General features: G+C 34.2%; 1 protein-coding gene across 1 annotated transcript in view; it reads left to right on the top strand.

Annotated features, from left to right (window-relative positions):
- Positions 1-22,400, top strand: part of LOC127738417 (uncharacterized) — a 175,977-nt gene that overhangs the window by 83,712 nt on the left and 69,865 nt on the right. The window contains exons 61-78 of the mRNA XM_052249661.1: positions 938-1,047; positions 1,675-1,833; positions 2,486-2,606; positions 3,126-4,125; positions 4,875-5,103; positions 5,366-5,585; positions 6,050-6,172; positions 6,935-7,125; positions 7,455-8,124; positions 9,223-9,406; positions 10,365-10,444; positions 10,784-10,983; positions 13,834-15,100; positions 15,574-18,204; positions 18,688-19,028; positions 19,604-19,808; positions 20,908-21,091; positions 21,636-21,862. Coding sequence (XP_052105621.1) covers positions 938-1,047; positions 1,675-1,833; positions 2,486-2,606; positions 3,126-4,125; positions 4,875-5,103; positions 5,366-5,585; positions 6,050-6,172; positions 6,935-7,125; positions 7,455-8,124; positions 9,223-9,406; positions 10,365-10,444; positions 10,784-10,983; positions 13,834-15,100; positions 15,574-18,204; positions 18,688-19,028; positions 19,604-19,808; positions 20,908-21,091; positions 21,636-21,862 — 8,142 coding nt within the window. The remainder of the gene's footprint in view (positions 1-937; positions 1,048-1,674; positions 1,834-2,485; positions 2,607-3,125; positions 4,126-4,874; positions 5,104-5,365; positions 5,586-6,049; positions 6,173-6,934; positions 7,126-7,454; positions 8,125-9,222; positions 9,407-10,364; positions 10,445-10,783; positions 10,984-13,833; positions 15,101-15,573; positions 18,205-18,687; positions 19,029-19,603; positions 19,809-20,907; positions 21,092-21,635; positions 21,863-22,400) is intronic.

The following is a 22,400-nucleotide window of genomic DNA, read 5'->3' as shown; positions in this document are numbered from 1 at the left end:
TTCCCTTTGATGGCGAGTTTAACCAATTTTTTGCGTTCTTGCTTTATATCTTAAAAATTATAATAGATAGATAGAAACTTAAATAAGCAAAAATGATCAGCAAGATAAGATCTACAATTAGGACAACATGGAGGAAATCGCCCAATGACTTCTTATTGGAGTTATTGCCCTTTAATGACAATTTTTACCATTTGTTTGCGTTTTGCCTTACATGATAAAAATTATGATAGATAAATAGAAACTTTAAATAACAAAAATGATCAGCTAGGCATTATATACAAACAAGTCATTTTTTTCTGATATAGTTAGTAGACTGTCACTCTTTATAGGAGTGATTGCCCTTAAATGAGGATTTTTTTTACCTTCTTTTGTGTTATGAGCAAAACTTAAAGACGATAGAGAGAAACTAAACAGACAAAATGACAGGAATTACAAGATCAACAAAAATGAGATTTTTGTCATGAATTCTATTCTTGTCTGCAATGTTGGAGAGTGTCCTTTGTTGAATATGCTCATATACCTAGTTGAGCGACACATGCTCTTTAGAGCCTCTAGTTTTTTGTCCCCAATTTCAAAGCTAAATCTATTAGTATTACAGTCCAAACTTTATGTAAACAAGGGCCATTATTCCCTCAATCATTACTATTGTAAAAATCTACATACCAAAAACATCTGAAGACACATCAAAAAAGGTCAGATTTGTAAATCCACAGAAGTAATGCTGTCAAAGTTATGTCAACCATAATTAAATACCAACTACACCAATTTGCAGCTGCATACAATAAACCAGGTTGATATTTGCATACTTTACAATAGTTTTCTAGACAACTGCTGAATTTCAGAATGAAATTATAAAAGGATCATTTAGTCATAGTGTGTATTTTTTGTTCTTTATTTAGCGTTTGAATAAAATAATAAATATTGCTTTTGTTTAAAGTTGTATCTTTAAGTGGTTTATCCTACAAGACAATACATATAGATGGAGTATTGACAGGAGCCAATCAATTAACTGTTGGACAAGGTGTGGATTTTGTTATAGGAGAAAAGGTAAGACAGTTTTTCATGCCTTTCATGTATACCTTTCAAATAGATGTAGTTAAAAATGCTACAAAGTTTTATCATTTGAATTATTTAAAATGCCAATTTCATGATGGTTTTTCCAAAAGTATCTTTAATCTTGCTGTGATGACGTTTTTAACAAAGTGAACATTTTTATACCTAACATGTGTAGTTTACTTTTATTTAAATTATTGAGGCTTATTTAAAGGACAAAAAAGTTTGTGCATACTCAACCATAATGGCACACGTATGATAAAGCTTATATGATAATGGTTTCCAAACATTATTCGCCCATCAACAAGTACACATACATATTTATGTTCCAATTCATTAGAATGGTGACTGCTGTCAACGTATATTTGTTCCGCCTAACAGAAGTTCCACTGGAAACTTTGTTATAAACAATGTCATAATATCTATTCCTGTTGGAACAAATATTCTATACCATTTATTCCGTTAGGAACTAATACTGTAATATTTATTCCTGTGGAAATAATATTCCAGAATATTTTTTCCTTTTGGACCTTATATTATGAAGGAACTTCTATTCTGTGACAACTGCCATGCATTCATTTAAACCATACATCAAATCTTTCAATTGTCTTATTTTTTCAGAGTCATTCAGTTGGAGAATCAGATAGACAGTTCACATTTGATACATTAGAAATTCAGGCAGACGGTATTGTCTCTTCCACTTACGTTGAAGAATTTACACCATCTCTAATCCTAACACTCAATACCTATCTAAGGATACATGCTGGTGGAAAAATCCAGGTAGGTGTAAAAAAGCTTTGTTTATTAGATTGCTAAAGATAAAGGTTGATGGGAAAATTTAGGTAAGATGTATTAATAGGGTATTTATATTCCAAAGTGCACAGGCTGGTGGAAAAATTCATTTTGGATAAATTAAATGTAATTGCCTTCTTTTTAATTATTCCAAAAATAAGCATTATTCTAATTATATTGCAACTTCTATTTGTTAGATACCAATTTTTGATGGATTTAATGGTTTAACAAAACCATTACTTTCAACACACAACAATTTGAATGAGACTTGACAAGATTTGACAGAACATGAAGTAACTTCAGTATAAATAAGAAGATGTGATATGAGTGCCAATGAGACAACTATCCATCCAAGTCACAATGTGTAAAAAGTAAACAATTATAGGTCAAAGTACGGCCTTCAACACATAGCCTTGGATCACACCGAACAGCAAGCTATAAAGGGCCCCAAAAAGACGTGTAAAACAATTCGAACAGGAAAACCAACGGTATAATCTATATAAAAAACGAGAAACACTTAGGAACCACACCAACAAACGACAACCACTGAACAACAGGATCCTGACTTAGGACAGGTGCATATAAAATGCAGCGGGTTTAAATGTTTTAAATGTACAAACTTGTCTTTTATTCTTTTAAGGCACCTTATGTGGACATCACTGCAAAGAGAGTTCAGATTGATGTAGCAGGTAAAATCAATACTACAGGACAGGCACCATCATCTCTACAATATCAGGATGCACAACAAAAACCTGACGGAGGTCAGTATAGAATTATTATTCACTTTTTACTTATTGATCATTAAGTATAAAGTGTGTGTATAACACTTAGTTAGTTTTATCTTATTTTAGTTTAAATTAAGAAAGACCATTTATGATACCACCTTGTTCTCTTAATGTATAGAAATTACCCCTATTTTTCACTTTTCGTGTAAGGATTATCGGAGTTCTTTATTTTAGGTCACTACTGCACATCCCACCCCTTTTTCTAAGAAACCTGGAACTGCTATTGATATCTATTGACTTGTTGTAAAAAGTAATTAAATAATTTACTTTTTTGTAAAATTGCTGTCAATCTCCTTGGTTATATTGTCTTTAATTTAATTCAAACATCTGTTTATATTACTGAAAGTTTTTCTTTCCAGAACAGTTTATTAATTTAAGAATGGACTGTATTTAGGATATTTGTTTTCTCATTCTAAAATCACGATCCGTTAAAGATTTACTATTAAAATGACTTTCATTTTAAACGGTTTTATCTATATGAATGACATTTGATAGGTGGATCTGGTGGTGGAAATGGTGGGTCAGGAGGTCAAGGAAGGTTCCAGTCTATAGTTGGAGTTCCACCAACATATGGTAATCTGTATACTCCTAAGGAATATGGTGGCAATGGTGGTGACGGAGGTGGAGCCAGCACTGCTGCTGATTATCAATGTAGTCCCCATGGAACATATACTGGCGGAAATGGAGGAGGAGTTGTTGTTCTTACAATCACTGATGATTTGTCACTCGATGGAGAAATAAATGCTGAAGGAACCTCTGGACAATCTCTCAGAGCTGGAGGTGGTGCAGGTGGCAGTATTTTTATAAATGCTACAACTGTATCAGGAACTGGTTCCCTGTCTGTAAGAGGAGGGGATATCAGTGGTAATACTACATGTATTGGAGGAGGAGGTTCTGGTGGCAGGATAGCCATTCATTACACAACATATTCCTACACTGGAGAGTTGAAAGGTTACGGGGGTACAGGATATGAATGTGGAGCTGCTGGTACTGTTTTATTTAGAGATATGTCTACTTCATCAGACACCCTTCAGGTTGACAATAATAATGTATGTTCACCTCTCAGTCAAAACATTGACTTTGACAAACTAACAGATGTTGGTCGCAGAAAGTACAGTTGTAAGACTTGGCTGTATGACAAAGATGACTGTGACAAGTCTACAGGTTGTTCACATAGCTTTGCTGAAGTAGTCATGAATGGCCTTGGTCATATAGCTGTTCACCGACAATCAACCGATACCCACCAACAAGACATCACTGTCTACAAAACATCTGGTGACAGGAGTGGTACCTTCCATGTTGGCAATCTACAGGAGTTGACAGCAGACCTACCCGCTGATAGTCCAGAGTTACAGTTTGGTCTGATAATTTACACTGGAGGACTAATGGGTACAGCTCAGACATTTGTTGTTAATGATATAACTCTAGAATTGGAAGGAACAGTTAGTGGTATGGAAAATCTTATCATTGGACCTGGCGGGAAGTTCCTGCTTAAGTAAGAATGTTTATGAATATATATATATATTTTTCGATTTCTGTTAATTTTCTTATGCCATGATATGTATAGAGTAATCACACCACACATATGCCTAATTTACTTCAGTTTCTTACTTTTATTTTCTACTGCAAACATTTCATTTGTGACCTTGTAAGACTAGGATTTAATAAAGAGATAAATCAATGAGAAAGTAACCTGACTACATAAAAAACAGAAGACATGTAAAATAGTATTTCCATTGTCTGCTTGTTTTCATTAAAGATCTTTGAATTTCTTTTTAAAAAAATGATACAGCCTAAATAAAACTCTTATTACTGTGGATTCATTTATTTTTGTGCATACCAATTTTCTAGATCGAGGGAAAATTGTGTTGTCGTGTATATTTGATTTTGAGGATGTGCCAAATTTTGCATATATGCCAAAGAAATTTTTTACTTATAAACTTTTAAATTTGTGGTGTATTTTTAACATGAAATCCCCAAAAATTGGTATCTAACAAATAATAATGAACCCACAGTACCTATATGAGTCAAGTGAGTTAGTTCTGTTCAAATTGATATAATGGCAGGTAAGGAATATTCTAACTACCTCATTTATACTACATCCATCTCAAACTACAAATCTAACCAGTATATTGTGTTTGTAACTTACAATGAATTGGTAGCTTATTGACCGATGGAATCATAGGAGGTAACAAGAACTATCAAAATGATCAGGCTAAAAAATTCTGTATATTTTCATTTCAGACCATACGGAAATGATTCCTCTGCAGTTCTGACAACAGACTTTAGTTTTACCAAGGTTACAGTTCAAGGGGGCGGTACCTTGGAGATAGATAGTGCTGGTAACAGTATGAAATTGATTGGGACAGAGTTGTTAATTGAAAGTGGTGGAGTTCTAATTGCAGACTTTGTTGATATTGAAGTCATGACCCTCACTGTAGATGAATCAGCAAAGATCCAAGCCAATGGGAAAGTATGGAACAAATTAAATATTTAAATGATAATTTGTAAATTTGATAATGTTTTTTTAATTCAATTTTTATATTAATTTAAGAATTTATATAGACTTTACTGAATGCATACAAATTCTTACTTTAAGCGGATTTGACTGATTTTTCAAGCTTTCATTGAGTGGGTTTCACTGTATGTGTACCATTTTACATGTTCTCTTTAAGCAGGTTTTATTCTATATGATAGCTTTGACAGGTTTCAGTGATTGAATACATTTTTTACAGGCTGGATCAAAAGGTGAAGGCACCGGTTACACAACAGATGGATCAGGAGCAGGACATGGAGGTATGGGTGGGAAAGGAGCCACAGCTTATGCTGGTGGTTATTTCTATGGTGATGTCAAGTTACCAAGACATTTTGGAAGTAACTCAAAATCGGAGGATCATACAGCATATGGAGGAGGAATTATCAGTATCTCTGCTAGTACTTCTGCAATAATTAATGGTAAATAGTTAGCTAACTCATAAGTCAAATGTATGACACATATTTCAACTACCTGTGTGACCTGTACGAGTAACATATGGAACATATATAATTTATGGGGGGTGTTAGAACCTTTATCCAGACTCCAGGATTTGGTGTTTTAAGCTCGGGATTTCGGGATTGATCCTTTTGGGATCCGGGAATTCTTTTTTCCGAATTTCGGGATGTCAGGATTTAAATTTTTTTAAATTTGGAACCTCTGGATTCCATGTTTTTAAGCCCGGGATATCGGGATCACGACCCCTCCTATTTTTGATATATGAAAAAAAAACATTAGAAAGATGCACTAATTAATGTGTGTTTTTTGTATTTGGTACTTTAATGAATTTGTATTTGACACATTATATTGAAATATTCCAGTAAACTGAGCCAAAGTAAATTAAAGAGATGATGATTTCTTATTAATAATCTTTATAATTTTATAGGTATAATCAGCTGTAATGGAGATGATGGAGAACAAGGGACAGGAGGTGCCAGTGGGGGGAGTATTAAACTAACAACAGGTGCTTTCTCTGGAAGTGGCAAACTACAAGTTAATGGAGGAAAAGGTAGTCATGATAGGATTTGGGTGATTTACATGAAACAATTATTTCATACATTGTACTAGGATATAACCATCATACTGAAAGAGAAGGACTTTTATTGCTGTTCTTCATCTGTTTTTGTTTGTATTGTAGTGTAGACAAATTAACAGATGAATTGATATGCCACCTTTATTCATTATCCTTAATCTTTTCTTTTTTGGAATGAGTAATATGCTCTTGTCCATACATATTTTTTTTTATTTGTTGTATAACTGAAAGTAAGTTGTACAATAAAAAGTAAAATAACAAAAATACTGAACTCCAAGGAAAATTCAAAATGGAAAGTCCCTTATCAAATGGCAAAATCAAAAGCTCAAACACATCAAACGAATGGAAAACAGCTGTCATATTCCTGACTTGGTACAGGCATTTCCTTATGTATTTTGTTGTAATGCAGTCAAACCTTGTATTACAAATTACTCTCTATATAGGACACTAGAACAAAATATAAGATTGATTGCTGTTAGTACTACAAAATTTATAAAAGACTACTGTAAGTTCCAAAAGTTATTGTGTGCATGTATTATTAAGATTTTTGAAGAATGCCTGAATGGACAAAAATGCAGGATTAATTATTGAAATTTCAGAAAAATCTGCATACATATACATGTATCAGATATCAGAATGCGAGTTCTTATTATTGCAAAACTCACTAAGTCGCATTATTTAAGCCTCTCAATAATTTCTTAATTTACAGTATTTAATAAATTAAATAATATTTTCTAGGAACCAGTAGTACAGGAGGTGGGGCTGGAGGTCGTTCAGCTGTATATTGCACATCCTCGGGTTTCACAGGTGACACCTCTGCCTATGGTGGACAGTCATCAGCTGGTTATGGTGGTGCCGGTACAGTGTATGTCGTAACAGGATCCAAAACTAAAATCATTGTAGACAACCAAGTGGCTCATAATGTAGGAGTAAGTAATAAAAATAGCCGACAGAAGGAAATTTAGCTAGCTGTTTTTATTCAATCCAGTTTTGAACTTTTTTATCCTCACTTGTAACTGCCAATCAAAGTTACCTGGCAAGGAATCTTGTCACAGTACTGAAAAATAATAACGCCTTAATTGTAAATGGTTTAGGTTCAAGGGAAATGAAAATGTGATGTAACAACAACACAAATTGATGACTGTATTGATTACTACATGAAAATGTATAGGAATTAAAAAAAACACATTTTCAAAGTAAATTGGAAAAAAATGTGAACTGTGGTTTATGAAATATAAAAGTTGAATCTTGATTGTAGGACTATTCAGCAGACCTTGAGTTAGACACAATAAAAGCCAATGAAAGCAGCAGAACTTGGATAACATTTACTGACAGTAATTCAATACAGGTGGATCAGTTGCAGCTGCTGAATGGTGCTCACCTGGCACTAGAACCCAGTGCTGACAGCAGTGCAATCAACTCTCTGTTAGCCCTCAGTTTCTCTGGAAATGATGACTTTGTAAAGGAACCAAACAAAATTGGAACGTTACTTGTTGGAGCAAACCGTGAAATAACCATCAGACAAGTATCTTTATATTTCCCAGCACATGCCAAAGTCTATGAAAATGGAATACTGACATTACCATCCACAGTCAAGTGGTTTAGCACTGTAAACTATATAGATGGAACCTTAGGAGGTTTACAGGACCTGACCTTGTTTAAAACCAATTTGACTCTATCAAAAACAAGCCAAACACATACAACTACTTCTACTTACTCCATGCAGAACTTAAACGTGAAGCAGAACAGTACACTTTACTTGGTAGATGCAGATGTGGAATACAATATGGACTTGTATAAACTGTTGATTGGTGCCTCAGGGGAGATAATTGCCAAAAAACTGACAGTTACAGCAACAGAGGTTGAAACTGAAGAAGGAGGAATTATAAACCTTGATCACCGTGGGGATGCTGGGGATGGCGGAAATGGTAATTGTTCTGAATAAAAACAATAGAAAAAATAAAAACAAAGATAATGCATCCAGATTTTTTATATAGGGATGATTCATTTGGCTCTTTTTCAAGTACTGAAAACTATACCTTTCATTTACTGTAAATAGCATAACAATGAAATGATTATACCATTGACCAAACTTCATGGTTTCATTGTAAAATATTAATTAGCAAAAATTTGATTTTTAAGTTGGTGTAGTTACTAGGCATCAGACTTCTGCCTGTTAACTGTTTAAAAAGTATTTTCTTTTGAAACTTCTTGGCTGATAAAACCAAACTTGAGAACAATTATACTCGGGATGTATGGCACAAAGTTATGTCAGATATTTCTGCATACTAAACAACATGAACCCAGAAAAAAGATAGAAAATACTGGGTAAATCAGTGATTTTATATTCTGTGATGTTCCAAATTCAGTTCCCTTCAAATTTTACATTCATTGCCCATGCTCAATTATACTTCTGTCACATTTATTTAGTATGTATTACATTATGCATTCAAAAATCTTTTCAAACATTAGTACGGTAGATATAATCTGCACCAAATTTTATATGAATGTTCTCTTAGGTTTCTGATTTCAAAATAAAAATTGGACAATTCTGTCAACTTATTAAACTGGTAAGCTATCCACATTGTTTTTGTGCCTGTATGAAATTTAAAATATGCATACAATTAGTGAATAAGTTGAAGGAGACAGTTTAGATATAATTCTCATTATACAGTTTGTAAGTATATATCATTTTTTCAAGTTAAGTTCCATTTAATTTCTAAGAAATAAAAGAACAGTACTAAATAAAGTTTAATGAATGAGTTTATTAGTATTTAAAATGTTCTGTAACACTAGACTGTCAACTCTGAGGTTGTGAGTTAAAATCCTGCAAGTGGCAGGTGTGCTTGACTCCAATCTTAATTGACTAGGATTGTCAGTTTTCCTACTGAAAGTCGTGGTCCTGCCCAGGCACTCATGCTTCCTCCACCAATAAAAACTGAGTGCCACAATAGTGATGATAGTGGCGTTTAACACCAAACAATCAATCAATCAATATTTAAGATGTTGACTGGTTTTCTTTTCAGATTATTCTGGAGCTGGCCATGGAGGTGAAGGAGGTATCATAGGAACCAACATGAGTCTGATTGATGCCTATGATCATTTCACACAACCAACCTTACATGGTAAAGGTGGTCAGTCAACAGCTGGTGGGGGTGTACTCAAAATTACAGCTACAACGCTCACTCATAAAGGAGAGTTGAATGCCAGGTATGTTATTATGATTACAGCTATAACAATTATTCATCTTATGGAATTCGAACAATTTCGAAAAATCGGTGCTGATCTACTATTTTTCAAAGAGGAATGCCCCTAGGAAATATTCATTATATGGAAAATTGCATTGTTAGCACTTTCAAATGTACAATTCTTGCAATACTTTTATCAAATTTATATCAAAGGTTTATATCAGCAATGTCGCTGACAAGTTCGAAATTCAGTGCCAATCAACTATTTTTCAAAAAGTTATGCCCCTTGAAAATAGTAATTATAAGGAAAATTGCATTGCAAGCAATACATTTCTCTAAGAAATTTATAAAAAGTTTTAATTAAAGAACGAAAAAATAAATTTGGATAAAGCTGCAGTAAAACCTTTCTAATCATGGTATGATGATCAATCAGTTACTACAAGTTAAGAACGGATGAACAATTATTCTCAGTGAAAATTTACCCGTATAGATACTTATATTAATACTGAAAATTAATTGTGAGAAATGTTTAAATCAAAGAATTTGAATGATGAACTGTAGGGTGCTATGGAAGAAAAAGAAAAGAGCATTTTTTTTTAATGATGATTGAAAGTTTCACTATGATTTAGATATATTTTTGAATAATCAATCAAATCTGTTCTTTTGATATATTTTGCTCCAACAGGGTAAAATCTGACCAGTGACCTTGCAACATTGATGTCTCATTTAAAACGATCTGTGACCTATGACCTTTTAAAAATGTTCAAAATCTTACTTATTAGACTTACCTAAATTTGCTTATAAGCGACCTGGTGACTTGAGGCATTTTTAAGAGACATCCTATTGCAACCTAAGGGTGGTACCCTACTGGGGCCCAATATATTAATTAATGAGAAATATTATGTTATGTATCTATCCTATATGTTCTTTTTTCTAATACATGTATACAATATAGACTAAACACATTGCTTTTTATTTAGAGGAGAGAATGCCTCGGCAAACAGTGGTGGAGGCTCTGGAGGAAGTATCTGGATAACAGCTGATTCTGCTGATGTTACAGGTATGTTTCTTTTTCTTCCTCATTTTTGTCTTATTTAATATATTACATATCTAATACATTTAACCAGGCTTTATAATGATTTGATTAAAAAAAGAAATTAGACTACAGGTGTATTGAATTTATAAATCAAAACATAAATAGTTGAATACAGCATGTCATCCCTCAGAAAATTATTGTCATAAAAAAATTAATTGGTATCAAATTTTTATTGCAGAGCATTCTGTTTTAAAAAATATAGAGTAAATACCATTTCAACATTCTTTGTAAGGAAATTTTAAGATTAATTTCCTCAATATCATAGATAGCACATATTTGATTTTTTTATTATCTTGTCTTCAGGAGCCATCAATGTGAATGGAGGCAATGGTTATAATGGAGGAGGAGGAGGGGGAGGATTAATCTCCCTTGTTTATGTTTCTGGTAACATCTATGGTGAACTTACTTCCTACGGTGGTGCAGGTAATGGAGGTGGGGAGGATGGTGGTGCTGGAGTTGTCTACCTTGGTCAAGATGTTAATGGAATCAGTCCCAATAGAAAGGTATTCAAAACAATATATGATTAAAACAATACAGTAAGAATGTTCACATTTGGGCTATAGTACAAGTGGAGTAATTTAAAGTCATGTGTTATTCTCAAAATGTCAAGTAGCACCCTTGATTCTTCTTTCTTAAGTGAATATATATAGTCAATAATACCAATAGGTGTTACATATCCTGCTATCAAAAAGAAATAGTAAAAATAAGTTTCACAGTAAAATATAAGTTTTAAGGAAGAAAAATCTTCAGAATAAAATAGTGGGAAATTAATTTTTATACAAGAAATGAATTAAATGCAAAAAGGCCTTGTTCAAATAAGGCCTTTAAAAATAGTGGAATTAACTACTTTTGGAGTGTCAAAAACTCGTTGGAAGTACTTGATAAATTGCATGCATATATTGGTGATTTTGAATCGGTTCAAAGTTTAGATTTTTCTACCCTATATACCACTTTGCCTCATATTCTTATTAAGAAAAAATTGACACACCTAATTAAATGGGCATTTAAAAAGTCGGAATGCGAATACATATGTTCAAACTCTTTTAGGTCATTTTTTAGTAGCAACAAACAAAAGAACTATGTCAATTGGACATGCTTTGATACTATATCTGCCCTTGAATTTTTACTTGATAACATTTTTGTTCGCTTTGGAGATTACGTATATCGTCAAGTTATCGGAATTCCAATGGGGACTAACTGTGCACCACTTATTGCGGACCTGTTTTTGTATTGTTATGAGTTACAATTTATGACTAAAATCAGCATAGACCCATCGAAACAACATCTGATACAAAAATGTAACAATACTTTTAGATATTTGGATGATATATTGGCTCTCAATAATGAAGACTTCAGTATGTATACTAAAGAAATTTATCCTGTTGAACTTACTTTAAATAAAGCTAATACTAACAATGACCACTGTCCTTTCCTTGATCTTGATATCTATATCATTAACGGGAAGCTTAATACAAAAATTTATGATAAAAGAGATGATTTTTCATTTCTTATCATTAATTATCCATTTTTATACACCCGTCAAATTTTTGACGGGACGTATTATGGTAAACAAATGTCCAGCGTCCATCCGTCTGTCCGTCCGTCTGTCTGTCCGGCGTAAACATGTCGCACCGTAACTTGAGAATGACTTATCCAAATTTCATGAAACTTAACATAGTTGTTTCTTATGATGGTCAAACGATCTGTATACTTTTTGGTGAAAATAAAATTAAAACTTTTTGAGTTACGGGACTTAGTAACTAAAACAGGTGTGTGTTTTTTTTCACATGTCGCGCCGTATCTCAAAAACAGTTTATGATTATTGCTTAAAATTTTACAAACTTCTTAGTTATATTAACCTGAAGATCTGTATACTTTTTGGTGATGATTCAAAATTTTATTTTTGAGTTATTGAGTATTTTGTAAAAAAAGGGGGAGGGGGTTTTCACATGTTGTGCCGTATCTCAAAAACGATTTATGATTATTGCTTTAAATTTTACACACTTCTTAGTTATATTAATCTTAAGATCTGTATACTTTTTGGTTTTGATTCAAAATTTTATTTTAGAGATATTGAGACTTTTGTAAAAAAAAAGTTTTTTTTTTTTTCATGTCACGCCGTATGTCAGAAACTATTTATGCTTATTGCATAAAAATTCACACACAAGACGACGGGCGTATCATGCGCTCATGGCGCAGCTGTTTATTAGATGGTGACGTTCCCTTGTCACCATCTTATGGTGTTTATATATCTCAACTTGTACGATTCTCTCGTGTATGTAACAACTTATTAGATTTTAGCGAGAGAAATTTATGTATTACTGAAAAATTATTACACCAGAGTTTTCGATATCATAAACTAATCAAAACATTTACTAAATTTTATCATCGGTATAAGGACATCATTCGTAAATATAACTCAACATGCAGACATCTTATACGTTCGGGTATTTCACATCCAATCTTTTATGGTAATATTCTTTACAAAGCACAAAAATGTCAGTATTCACCTCAAAAGCTAACAAAACCTTTAAACAGACTTATTAAGAAGGGATATAGTTACGATTCTGTTGTCAGGTCATTAAAGATTGCATATTTTGGCTTTAATATTGATTCACTTATAGGGTCTTTGCATCGGAATTAAACATATTTATTCTAAAACCAGTTGTTGGCATGACACGGGTTATGTTCTTCTCATATATTTTATGATGGTATAATACTAAACCCCTAACAGGAGGGATTGTGCCTGAAATTCATATGATGAAGACATAATCTTTCAATCAGTTTAATTGAGGTCTGGAGCTGGCATGTCAGTAACTGCTAGTAGTCTGTTGTTATTTATGTATTATTGTCATTTTGTTTATTTCTTTTGTTTCCTATTCTGACATCAGACTAGGACTTCTCTTTAGCTGAGTTTTACTGTGCGTACTGTTGTGCATTTGTTTTTTCTACATTTGCTAGAGGTATAGGGGAGGGTTGAGATCTCAAAAAACATGTTTAACCCCGCCGCATTTTTGCGCCTGTCCCAAGTCAGGAGCCTCTGGCCTTTGTTAATCTGGTATCATTTTTAATTTTAGTTTCTTGTGTATAATTTGGAGTTTAGTATGACGTCCATTATCACTGAACTAGTATACATATTTGTTTAGGGGCCAGCTGAAGGACACCTCTGGGTGCAGGAGTTACTCGCTGCATTGAAGACCCATTGGTGGTCTTCGGCTGTTGTCTGCTCTATGGTCGGGTTGTTGTCTCTTTGACACATTCCCCTCTCCCATTCTCAATTTTAAAAACATGTTTCAAACAGAGAAATTTACCATGTAAATATCTGAAAAACTAACTGGAATACATATTTGCAGGTGATAGTGAAAAACATTCACACAACTGATACTTTTACCAGACTACCTGTACCAACAACAGAATCAACTGTACAGGTGGACGAAATTAATATCAAAACTGCTTCCAGAGTCTCCTTTGGTAAGAGATTAACTGTAGGAGAATCCCTTGGGGCAACAGTTGGTACTATCACCACAGATACAACTGACTCTAACTTTACAGTGGACAGCTATACAGAGGTGTACTTATCCACAAGATATCCAAATGCATTGACAGAGTTGTTTCTCAGAGCTAATGTGTATGTCAGTAGTTACGGGAAAATTGAACTTCCAGCAACAGTTAATGTGGAAAAAGATTACTACTTGGAGCTGTGTGGAACAGTTAATTCAAAAACAAAAATTGTAGTTATTCGGAATGGTGGCATTTATAAAATAGGTTCACCAGCCAACACAGGCATCTCTTATGTGGACACTACAACAACCAGCAAAATAACACTTACAGATCTAGTTATTGACGATGGTGGTAACATAGAACACACAAGTACATGTATCCGTCCTACTCAACAGATACAACTAGAATTAACCAATTATAACATATCAGGTAGTTATTCATTCCCTTCTACCTACATTTCACTGAAGAGTGGTTATAAAACAAACCAGATCAGTCAAACAAGCACTGCCACATGTTCAGGTCAAAAGATGTATATCTACAAAGGTTCTTCATGTGAGCTGAATCCTGGAACACACACATTCACCAGTATTACAATTGAAGCTGGAGGAACTCTCACTATAAAAGGGGATACTTATAGAAATCTGACGAAAATCAATAGTGGCTCAATTAACGTAATGTTTGGAGGAAAAATTACTGGTGAAGGCAAAGGATACACCTCAGGTGGCCCAGGTGCTGCAGCTAGTAGCAGTAATGGGGCCAGTTATGGTGGATCAGGAAAAGATAATCCAAACAAACTTTATGGTAGTATTGTGTATCCCAGACACTATGGCAGTAATGGACATGGCTCTGTAGCAGGTGGTGGTCAGATTGAGTTCTCTGTTACAAATACTTTCACTCTGAATGGTGAAGTCAACATGAATGGTGCATCTGGAACATCTGGTGGCAGCGGTGGGAGTATACTGATACAGTGTAAAACATTGACAGGGACTGGAAAAATACTTGCTCAGGGAGGCTCTGGTGGAGGAGGAGGTGGAAGAATATCTGTTATTTCATCCTCGTCCTATGACTTTAGTGATGGATTGATTTCTGTTGAATCAGCTGATGGAAATGGATCACCAGGTAAATTGATTTGTCAGATGGATATTGTAAACAAGGAAGTTTTAAATCCAATTATGCAAAAATAAGATGAAGCAAATAGTTCCTTGTAGTTGTTTCATTTTTGCATATATTTTTTTATTGCCAGTTTACAAGTTCCAATTTCAAAAGGTCAATTCAGAACATTCTAAGAAAATACAAAAAAAAGGTAATAAAAATATTTTACTGTCAAGACTTGTTGCAGTTATATTTTGGTTGAGGATGGGGAACATTTCTTTGGCAGATATATTATAGAAATGCAGCGAAATGTTATGTTTATCAATGAAAATCTTGAATTAGGTCATTTAAATTAGTAAGTAAAAGTTCTATTGTAACAAATCAATGAGTAATTAATGAAGTAAAAGGAAATTCATGAAAGTTTATACACATTTGATTATACATTTTTGTGTCTAAGGTAAAAGTTGAATACCAAGTAATTAAATAACTTGATTTTTCAGGAACTGTTTACTTGGACAAATCAGGAACAACAGTCTTAGTGTTAGATCATGCTGGATCTACAGAACTAATTAGTGGAATATCATTACCAACCTCTTTAAATGAACTTCAGGTTACAAACAGTGCATCATTATCACTAGAAACAGCTCTTACAGTGGCTAAATTGTCATCTGATGGAACTGGTACTGTTACTATTACAAACAATGCTAAGATGACTATATCAGCATTTGATGATCTGAACCATGGATGTCAGTGTAATTTTGTTGTTGATGAAGGGGCCACACTAGAAGTTACATCAGACTTTGATTTGACTGGTGAAAGTCCTACCTTAGATCTGAAGGGAACATTGACAGTGTCAGATTTCAGTGTTTGGGATCGTGGCTCTGTCACTATATCTTCAACAGGAACATTGGATGCCACCTCCTTAGAATTACAAGAAAGTACCGAGATGGAAATAAAATCAGGAGCCACATACAGTGGGATTCAGTCACTTACTCTAGGATATGCTGCAAAACTAATATTAAATGAAGACAGCATTAGCCTGTCATTAACAAAATTCCACATGAAGATAAAATCAGAAATTGAAATCACAACAACTTCTAAATCATTCAATTTAGTGACAACTGATTGTATAATAGAAGAAGATGCTGTGTTGTCAGTATCTCATGGAGGCTCAACCACGGGATCAGGGGCAGGTAACTCTGAGAAAGGTGCTAGTTATGGTGGAGAAGGAGGAGGTAATACTGGAACAACATATGGCTCCACCACATCACCTGTAGATCCTGGCAGTGGTTGTACTTCTGTTCATGGTGGTGGAGTCATTTCCATCCAAGCTACAACTCTTTCCATAGATGGATTTCTAACAGCTGAAGGGGAGAATGGTGAAAACACCGGAGGTGGAAGTGGTGGCAGCATCAAAATTACTGGAGACAGTCTAGAAGGTCATGGTACCATCTCTGTCAATGGAGGTACCAGTGCAAATAAAGGTGGTGGTGGAGGAGGGCGCATGGCTTTAGATGTAAAGGCTATTTCATCCTTTTATGGATTCCTGTCTTCTTTGGGTGGTGAAGGTGGGACTTCCAATGGAGCTGCAGGCTCTGTTTATTTGGTATCTGAACTTTCTGGTGGTGCTTCAAAAACAGAACTACAAATTAACAATAATGGACTTTCTACTGATTCCCAAACAGTCATTACTGGTGTCACAACAGTGTCAACAATAGATTTGAATGGAAAGGCCAAAGTAGTATTTGATTCCAGTGGTGGGTCTAACTTTGAGATATCATTGATAGAGGGAGATTATACAGGGCTGCTTACTGTACAGGAAAATCAGTATTTTATCATAGCAACCAGTTATGGTACACAGTATGCTTTTGTTCTGCCATGTAAGATTCTGATTGAAGAAAATGGATATGCCACGCTTCCTGCACGACTGCAACTAGAGGATGAGACAGATGATGAGGAGATAAACTTGGATGTGAAGGGAAATGCCATAGCTGTCCGAAATCTCATTGTGGCTTCTTATGGTAAAGTGTCATTCAGTTCTACTGCCAGGAGTGGTCTAACTACAGCACAACTTTCAGATGCTGGATCCTTCTCTCTTTCAAACCTAGATGTCACTACAGATGGTCTCATGGAAGTTTCCACTGACTCTAAAAACCAGTACACAATTGAAGTCTTGGATGAACTGAACGTCAAATATGGAGGTGAAATTAAAGGAAGAAATGTGTATATCAAGGCACCTACTGTGCAAGTAGCCTTTGATGGGCTGATTGGTGTTGATGGTAGTAGTTCTGATCCTGGATCTGGTGTAGGACAGGATGGTTCTGGTGGAAGTCATGGTGGTTCTGGGGGAGCATCAAGCTCTGGATCAGAATCTTTAGTTGACTATGTTGGATCAGTATTCACTGCTGTCAACTTTGGTTCAGCTGGTGGGGACACAACTTCTGGAGGAACTGGAGGAAGTGGTGGAGGTATTGTCAAATTCAAGGTTACTGAGTTGTTGACCTTGAGTGGAATGATAACTTCCCATGGTAACAATGGTGAAGGCAATGGTGGAGGAGGAAGTGGTGGATCAGTATACATAGATACAGTGGATTTTACCGGATCTGGTTCTATATCTGTAATAGGTGGTAATGCAACCGATAGTGCTGGCGGCGGTGGTGGTGGAAGAATGTACCTAGATGTAACTGGAGATTACAACTTTACAGGGGACTACACTCTAAAGGGAGGTAATTCTAATTCATCAGAAGCAGGTGGTGCTGGAACAGCTTACCTGAATTACCTCATCAATAATTTGGCATACCGTAAATTATTGTCAGATAATGCAGGTATTGAAGGAAGTTCTATTGCCAATACCATCATTGACCTCCCTGGGCAAACAGAGGTCACTGTAAATGAGTTAGAAGTTGGTGATTCTGCTACTGTTAGTATCCTGACAGAAAATCTACACTTTATTGCCAATGAGTTAACATGTGGATCTGATTCTTTCCTTGTGGTCAATGACAACACAATATTCAGTGCGGATGTATCATCAGAGTATAGTAAACTGACATGTAGTCTACATCTACAACAGCTTGGTGAGACTAGACTTCCCAAGAAAGTAGAACTTCTAGGATCAGATAATCAGCTCAAAGGTATGTAAGGATGTTTATAATATTCAGTTAATCTCAGTGATTAAAGTTTCATTATGTAAAGTGAAAATTTGCAATATTAATAGTTTTGTTTGTTATTAATTTTATTCTTTTAAGATCACAAACAAAACAAATTGATTGATTGATTGATTGATTGATTGTTGTTTACTTAATGTCCAGTGGCAAATATTTCATACATATTCATGACAAGAAAGAATTTTACAACAAATCAATTAGTTGGTTTGATAAGTGGATTGACCAGAATGAAGGATCGGACATTTGGACTACCACCAGGAAAAGGAGATATCTAAGGTGGACAGAAATGATAAATCGACAGGTAAAAGTTTACTTATATGGAATATTAGAAAATTAAAAAATGATGGATGTCTCATTCTGTGTAAATAACACTTACATATATTCCTGAATACAATAAAGTTTTAAACGTTGTTCAAATGAATTTACCTTAAAGTTTATTCTTTTACAAAGGAACGCTAACAAACATTCAGAATTTGATTATTGCATCTGGGCAAACAGCTGTACTGTCAGCAGAAACCAGGACAGCTACATACAAAGAAGGTGTATTTGAGGCTCAGGAAGCAGGTGCTTACAAATTTGCTAACTTTACAATCAAAGACTATGCTACTGTGACATTTGAGACAACAGGAAAACCTTTACAACTGACTATCTTAGAATTACACTATGGCTCTACACTGAAGGGAGAGAAGATTATACTACAGAGTAACAAGATTAAACTTAATCCTGGTTCTACAATAGATCTATCTGGTGGAGGATATGTTGCTGAACAGGGCACTGGTAAAGGGGAGAAGGTAAATTACTAGATTATGCATAATCCTGGTTCTACAATTGAGTTGTCTGGTATAAGATATTCTGTTGAGCAGGGTTCTGGTTATGGGGAGAAGGAAAGATACCAAATCATACATAATATAAAAATAAGGAGTTGTGGTATGATTGCCAATGAGACAACTATCCACCAAAGACCAAAAGATGAAGGTGTAAACAATTATAATACTGGTTCTACAATAGACCTATCTGGTGGAGGATATGCTTTAGAGCTAAGTTATGGTAAGTATGGAGGGGGAAATGTAAGTAGCCATATCACACATAATCCTGGTTCAACAATAGATCTATCTGGTCAAGGATATGCTACTAAGCAAGGACTGGTATAAGGGAGAAGGTTGACTCTTGAATTATCTATATGTAACAAAATGTTATAAATTTGGCATGAATGATGAAAAAACACATTAATTGCCTTCTTTAATTACAAATTTGCAAATTATTTCCTTTACATTGAAATGTAATCCATATTTGATAGCTGAATTATTAGATAAAGAGACATTACATTTTGTTTCAAAAGAAACTTTTCTTCATTTTTACCTAACAGATAAGTGGTGAAAACCTAGCAACGGGAGCAGGCCATGGTGCCCCAGGTGGCGCTCCAACATCTGACTACACAGGAGGTGATGCCTATGATCAGACCAGGAACCCTACAGAGACCGGAAGTGGAGGAGGTAACTCTGTCAATGGAACAGGTGGCCCTGGAGGAGGTTATCTACAGATTGACACATATTATGACATTACAAATGATGGTATGTTTGGTAAATTAAGATATCCATAAATGAAGAATTGTTGTGATTAAAGCCAGAAGATACCAATGGGCTAATCAAAAACTAAATGTTTATGAAAGACAACACCATAGCCAAAAGAAAAAAAAGACAATTGTCATTCTATAAAACACAACACAGAAAACCAAGATTGAGCAACAAGAACCCCGCTAAAAACCAATGATGTGAACTCAGGTTCGCTGGAAGGGTAAGAGGTTCCTGCTCCACTAGTGGTACCTTTCATAATGATGGTGCCATGTAAAAATATGGTGATAAGCTGAAATTCATAAATACTATCTTGAATTACAGGGAGGAATAAGCCAATGACACCAACACACAAAATATTTTATGTTATTTTTTCATATTTAACTGGTAAACTGACTGGAATTTTATCTAGTTAACATTTAGATACAGACTGGGGTTTAATATTTTTAGACATCAATAATTTTGTAAAGCTTTCATAGAATTTTATGAAAGCCTTCATAGAATTTTATGAAACTTTGACAGAATTTTTTTTTATGATAAAGAGATAACATCTGAAGCAAGATTTTGAAATGTATTTTGTTCCTTTTTCAGTATCTTACTGATAGATGGATTTAGTTTTTTGCAGTAAATATTTCCGTAAAGTCTGTTGTTAAAATTTTTTTAGACATCAATAACTTTGTTAAACCTTTATGGAATGTTAGGAAACAGAAGCTTCTTCATGATCAAGAAATAGCTTCTGAAGGAAAACGTTTGAATATTTTTCTGCATTTTACTTAGAAATATACATAGTTTTGGGAAAGAAACTTTACACTTTTACACTGACAGCAATAATTGCAGTGGAGACACAGGGTTCTGTGGAACCCTTTCGATTTTTTTTTCTTTTTCTCTATTTCTGGTGTCTTCAAAATTACAAAAGTGCATCAGCTTGAGTCAAGTAACTTTACCATTATTTAATCTATTTCATTTAAAGTACTGGTAAGTTTGATTGAGAGGCTGTCACATTTAAAAAGTAATTATCTAAAAAGAATTTTTCATTCATAAGAATATTTGTAAACAGATTCCTGACTTCAGAAATACATGTATATGAATGCTGTTCTAGGTATCATCAAGGTTGATGGTTCTGATGCCACAGGAGAAGGAGCTGGTGGTGGCAGTGGTGGCACTATTGTTTTAAGTAGTCGCAGCTTACTTGGTGAAGGCACTGTCTCTGCCAATGGAGGTCAAGGTTCTGGCAAGGGAGGAGGTGGAGCAGGAGGAAGGATAAAACTTACTCTAACAGAAAGGTATGTAAACTCTGCATATTTTTAGTACTGTAAAAAAAAGTTGAATATGTAAAGCATTACATTTTGAATATTTTGAATATTAACTCTTTCCTGTTCTTGTAATTGGAGCTTATTTTAATAATATAAAAATGAATTAAACTGCTCATTTGCAAAAGTGGGAAGGCATTGAATAAGACTTTTACATTAAAGAGTTTTCATTTGCTCATAAAAAGTGTTTTCATTTTGGGACTTACATTTCCTTGACTAGTAAAGCTCCCTTCAATAATAGACATAGAAAATGTTTAGGATATTAAACTTGCAAGAAGGTGATAGGCAAGGATATATATTGTTGTTTTTTAAATCCATGGTTGTGCCTTCCAAAAGCATTTCTTTAATGTAAAACTTCTAATATCTAGAAAATCTTCCATAAATGTAGTTATCATTTATAAAAGGAATAATGTTGCCCGAATTGTGAATTTTTATATTAGAAACACATACGAAAGAATTAATATTAAATATCTCACTCAAATCATGTATGAGTTGCAATATCTGTTTATTTTTTTAGCCTTGACTTTGATGGAACAATAACTGCTTATGGAGGAGGCAATGACGACACTTTGAACACTGTAAAGGCTGGAGCAGGTACCATCTACATAAATGATGGCACAGGAATAAATGAGAAAGACAGACTGTGGGTTATTGGCAGCACAGATGAATCTGGACAGGATGAAACACAGACATGGATATCTGGAGGAAACAATGATTTCTATTATCACATTATATCACTTAAAGGTATAAAGGCGTAAAAGTTACTCTACAGAAATGTGAAATTGATACAAATCTAAAGCATTCAAAATTGATGTTTGTTCTGAGATATTTTTCTGCATCCAAATTTGTAATGAAAATATTGCTCTCACATTATATAGAAAATTAACTTAAGAATTAATTTTTTTCTTTTGAAATTTTAATGAAAAGAAAATAGACATTCTTTCATACTCATATGAGACTTATTTTTGACACAAAAAATTAAAAAAGTCAAAATTATTTGATTTAACAACCTGTAATTTTTTGCATATGAAAGAATCATCATCTGAATCAACCAGTATATGACATAGCTGTCCTAAATTTTAAGTATTACTTTTACCTAATTTGCATTAACCTGCATCTGAACGGTACTGAGCAGTGTTTAACAATTTTTTACCAAATCGGAACTGTTTTTGACTGAGTATGATATATCCTTTATTCCTTTTGATCAAGAACAGTTCAGCTATAGTTTAGAATGAATATTGCAAATTTATCTATTTTTTTGTTTTGTGGGTAGAGCATGAGT

The sequence above is a fragment of the Mytilus californianus genome, unplaced genomic scaffold (genome assembly GCF_021869535.1).
Source record: "Mytilus californianus isolate M0D057914Y unplaced genomic scaffold, xbMytCali1.0.p SCAF_1, whole genome shotgun sequence".
In the NCBI taxonomy this organism is placed as follows: domain Eukaryota; kingdom Metazoa; phylum Mollusca; class Bivalvia; order Mytilida; family Mytilidae; genus Mytilus; species Mytilus californianus.
This window is presented reverse-complemented; position numbering and strand designations above follow the sequence as displayed.